We start from the raw sequence: 4,520 nt of genomic DNA on the forward strand, positions 1-4,520 counted from the left end.
CTTGCTATGTAGGCTGGGCTGTCCTCGAACTCACAGATCACATAGATCCACCTGCTTCTACCTTCCTGCATGATAGGATCAAAGGTGTGCGTTTAACCATGCCCAGCCAAAGGTTGGAAAGCTGGGGCAAGGAACAGTTTATCTGGCCACAAGTGTGGTAGTTGGGGCCCCCTGCTGGTGTGAAGCGAAACCAGGAAACTCCACCGCCCCTCCACAACCAGCACCTACGGCTGTAAGGACACTGTAGTCAGCTTGGTGGGACTTCTGAGATTAGAAGGGTCCTTAATAGAATGGAAATTCTTGGTGACACAGATTCTCTCCAGGTAAAGGCACTTACTTTTGTGAGAAGCTCTCATTTTAGGCCAGGCTGCTGTGAAGCACAGCAGTTCTCAACCCTCAAGTGATTTCAGAGTGAGGCACTACATTTAGGCCCAGGGTACTTGCTTAAAGACCATGGTGGAAGCAGGAGGCTGCACTTTAAACCACAGTCCTTCACAGAGGCTGCAGTTTTGGTAGATAGTGGACTTTAGAATCAGTCCTCACAGGAGCTGATGTGCCAGGCTCCTGCATGTACCACTTGTTTAAGGGTCAGAAGCTGCTCTCTGATGGCCTCCATTGAAATGGGGCAGATGTCCTCTTGGCCAACCATGGGATAGCCAAGTACTCTGAACTTAGTTGGTGTCTTCCCTCAAGAAACAACAGGAAGTCTCTCAACTGTAGCCAGCGCATGTGCCATTAGCTCCAACTTCCTCCTTGCAAGGCGAGGGACCTCTCTGGGGGAAGGAACAGTGGTGGAGAACACCATGTGGCCCCAAAGCCCAGGGAGCAGGGCTCCAGAGATACAGCTTCAGGAGCCGGTTCAAGCTGTGTGAGGGGGGCTCCAGGCTGGATCAGCAAGGTCTTCTTGGCACGGAGCATAAAAGGCACATGGTGCTACATGATAGTATGTATTGAGTCCACAGTGACTCCTGAAAGGAGGTCAGGGTGCTTCTGAGGAAGACACAGATAAGTCCCACAGCATCCGGGATACATCCTCGCTCTCCTTCACAGATCCCTCAGCCTTCGCTGCTGCTTCTTCTACTAGGTCAGCCACAAGGTTCAGCTGGCAGGCCCGCAGTGCTTTTACCAGCCTAGCCACTGTGGCTTGCTCCCTCTCAGCATTCTTCCAGACCCTCAGACTCTCCCTTACTTGCTCACTCAGGCTTCGAGGGTACCTCTCCTCAATCCCATCAATCTTGGCCTCAGACACTTTGAGCTGGCGGGCTAGTCTTTTCCAGTCTCTCCCCACATTGTCACAAACGATGTCAAATGCCACCCGCAGATCTAGGAGGGAAAACGGAAGCATGACTTAACTGAGGAGCTGGGGGAAGTCTCATCATGGGCCACCAAGTGTGGACCTGAACAGTTTAAAGGCAACACCACTAAAGTCAGGCAGGCCCGGTACAGGTGTGGACACTCAGGAGCCCGGGCGCTAGTCAAGAGTGGCTTCCTAATCTGCCCAGGCCCTCCCTCAGAATGGACCACAGAAAGCTATATCTTAGAACACTGGAAACTGAGAAGGGGCTGGAGAGTCAGAGGGGAAAAAATTGGGCTGCTGTAACAAGCCCCTCAAATAGTGGGTTGGCCAAAGTCCCCAAAGCTACATTCGTTTCATCCTACATTGTGGCCTCTGCTAGTTTGATTGGGGACCATGAAAGGACCATCCCTGCCACACTCCTAACTGAGCCCCTGTCAGGCACAGGTAAGATGGAAGGAGTTTACTTAAGTGGTGCAGGGAGCCCTGGGTAGTGGCTGAGAAACCTTATTGGATTCCCAACGCAATAACAAACAAATAAATGCCCTGGAGATGTGAGTGCACAACCCATTTTCTTGTGTATCTTAAACACACTGGCAGAGGAAACAATCTGTTTCAAATAGTACTATGTCTGAAACAAACTGTAACAATCTGTAGTGGCAGTACTGGGGGTCTCATTCTGTCAGCATTTTAGATTTCACAACTTTTGACTATAGCCACCTTTACAGTCATGCTATAATGTGTCTTCCCAAAGGCTCCTATGAGGAATGCTTACTCCCTCAGTGGTGGATCAGCCCACTGATTCTTAATTTGATGGTGTTACTGGGAGGTGGTAGACACCTTCAGAGGCAGAGCCTACTCAGAAGTACTAAGGCTGTACTGCTGGGGGAATGAATTTTGTCCCAAGCTCCTTCCTGTCATATTGCTACTGGCCTGGCATCCATGAGGTAATTAGCTTTGCTTGATCATGCCCTCAAGCTGAGTTGATTTCCTGCCTTGCTACAGACCTAAGAGCCAGCCAACCAGGAACTAAATAAACCTTTGCCCCTTATAAATGGCTTCTCTGGTATTTGTCACAGTGATAAAGAGTTTAACATTTGCTTAACTTGTACCCACGCCCCAAGGCCAGACTGGTGTGGCTCAGCTGTGGCTGCTATCCACACACATTATGGGAAGCCACAGTGCCCTCCTTTCTATTGCAAAACGGAAGTAACAGCAGATATCCAGACACTGCCCTCTGGACCAGGGAACTCAGCAGCAGCACAGTTCTATTTTGGCCAGGAAGCACACTGCTTGGACAAAGACACTCCCACACAGAAATGACAACGAGCAGCAGGCACACTTGACCTCTGCTCACTCTTCATCTCTTCCCTCATTAGGGTTGGGGTGCCTTAGCCACAGCCGTTTCTTAGCTGAGTTTTCCAATTTACCCGGAGAGTGGGGAGCCAAGCACTGCAGGGCGGAGGTGACTTAAACTTGTGGCTGGGCAAGCGGCAGAACACCTGGGTTCAAGCCCGGCATAACAGGCAAGACAGGCGAACAGCTTCCCAAGTTCCGGGTAGCCTGTCCGAAAAGTGGGCGTGCCCTAGAGCCCTCCCGAGTAGGGGCAAGCAAAGAAACACTAACGCCAGGCCTCCCCACCCATTCCCCGCCCCCGAGCCTCCATCTACCTCCCGCCCTCCTCCCGCCCGCCAGCCCACCTGCCTCCCCCGGCGCGGCGGCGGCCGCCACCCCCGCCTCGAACTCGTCCAGGCGTTGCAGTAGGTCGTATCTGCGCAGCGAGGTCAGCAGCTCGCGGAGCAGCCCCGTGTGCGAGCGCTCCAGGTCGTTCTGCTCCAGCAGCACAGAGAACAGGTCCAGGCCACTCTGCACGCGCTCCAGCTTTCGTTTGCCCACGCGCTCGCGGCACAGGAACTTGAGCTCCATCAGATCGTTGCTTGACAGGCTGCCGGACAGCGAGTGCAGCAGCACCAGGAACGGGTCCATGTCAGCTAGACGCCGGGGTGTCCCTTCAGAGGTTCCACACAGGAAATCACCGCGGACTTTCCCCGCCTAGCGTCTCGCGAGAGCTTCAAATCCCACGCATGCGCATCGCTTGTGGCTGTGCCCGCCTTGCCCATGCTGGTGGCGGCGTGGCATCAGCGCTTACGCGCTACGGTTCCCGCGCCTGTGCCGGACAGATCGATCGCCAATGTAAAGTGGGCCGTCTGGGATCTTGGGGCTCCAGGTTTACTTCTGCAGAGCTGTGCAGTGTGTTGGGGGCTGGAGGGCAGCTGCAGACCGCAGAGATGCCTGCTGAGGTCAGATCACGTTCAATAGTGATTCACTTAGGGCCTGGAGAGATGGCTCAGTGGTTAAACTCACTGGCTGTTCTTGCCCAATTCACAACGGCCTGTATGCTTTGACACCCTCTTCTGGCAGTCACACATAGACAAAATACCCACACATATAAAATAAAACGTTCAAGAAACATTTGTTTTTGTTATGTGTGTGAGCATTTGTAGGAGTTTAAGTGCCCCACATACATGCAATCCCCATGAAGGCCAGAAGAAAACGTGGATCCCCTACAGTTAGTCCTGAGCAGCCACGTGGGTCAGGTCTTCGGCAAGAGCAACAAAGTGCTCTGAACTTCTGAGCCATTTCACTGGCCCGCTAACGTATATATTAAAATCAAAACAAGAGATGATCTGGAATATTATCATCAGAAAAAGTTGATGTGTGTCGGAGGCTGTGGAGATGCTAACTGCCCTGATTTGAGCTTTCATTAATACAACGATTCCCCATAGCGACACGCAATAATTGTGTATGAGTTAAAAATAAAGTTGGGGGCTTGTTCGAGGGGTTCAGCGGGCAATGTGTCTGCTGCATGAGCACGGAGACCCGAGTTCAGATCCTGATGACCACATGAAAAGCTGGACGACCCCACCTCTGGTGTTGACAGGTGGATTTCTGGTGCTCGCTGACCAGGCACCCTTGCTGAATGGTTGAGCTCCAGGCATAATGAGACTCAACTGTGTACAGCATACCCAGCAGAGTTGCTTTACATTTCTTTAATTTGATGTATCATTCGCCCCTTTAAAGTGTGCACAAAAAGAAAGGAAGAGGGCTGTTTCTGGTGGCACACTGGGGAGGGAGAGATAGGTAGATCCCTGAGTTCAAGGCCAGCCTAGACTACCAGAGGCACGGTGGAGGACACTCTTAATCCCAGCACTCAGGGAGGCAGAGG

The 4,520-nt window shown here is 52.3% G+C and overlaps 1 protein-coding gene across 1 annotated transcript; it reads right to left on the bottom strand.

Annotated features, from left to right (window-relative positions):
- Positions 1–922: 922 nt before the first annotated feature.
- Fadd (Fas associated via death domain) lies at positions 923–3,346 on the bottom strand. Its single transcript, XM_051145746.1, has 2 exons — positions 2,995–3,346; positions 923–1,323 (listed from the first exon to the last, which is right to left on the bottom strand). The coding sequence occupies exons 1-2, from the start codon at positions 3,278–3,280 to the stop codon at positions 980–982; spliced, it is 630 nt and encodes a 209-aa protein (XP_051001703.1). The 5' UTR covers positions 3,281–3,346; the 3' UTR covers positions 923–979.
- Between the last annotated feature and the right edge of the window lie 1,174 nt (positions 3,347–4,520).

The sequence above is a fragment of the Acomys russatus genome, chromosome 5 (assembly GCF_903995435.1).
Source record: "Acomys russatus chromosome 5, mAcoRus1.1, whole genome shotgun sequence".
Lineage (NCBI taxonomy): Eukaryota > Metazoa > Chordata > Mammalia > Rodentia > Muridae > Acomys > Acomys russatus.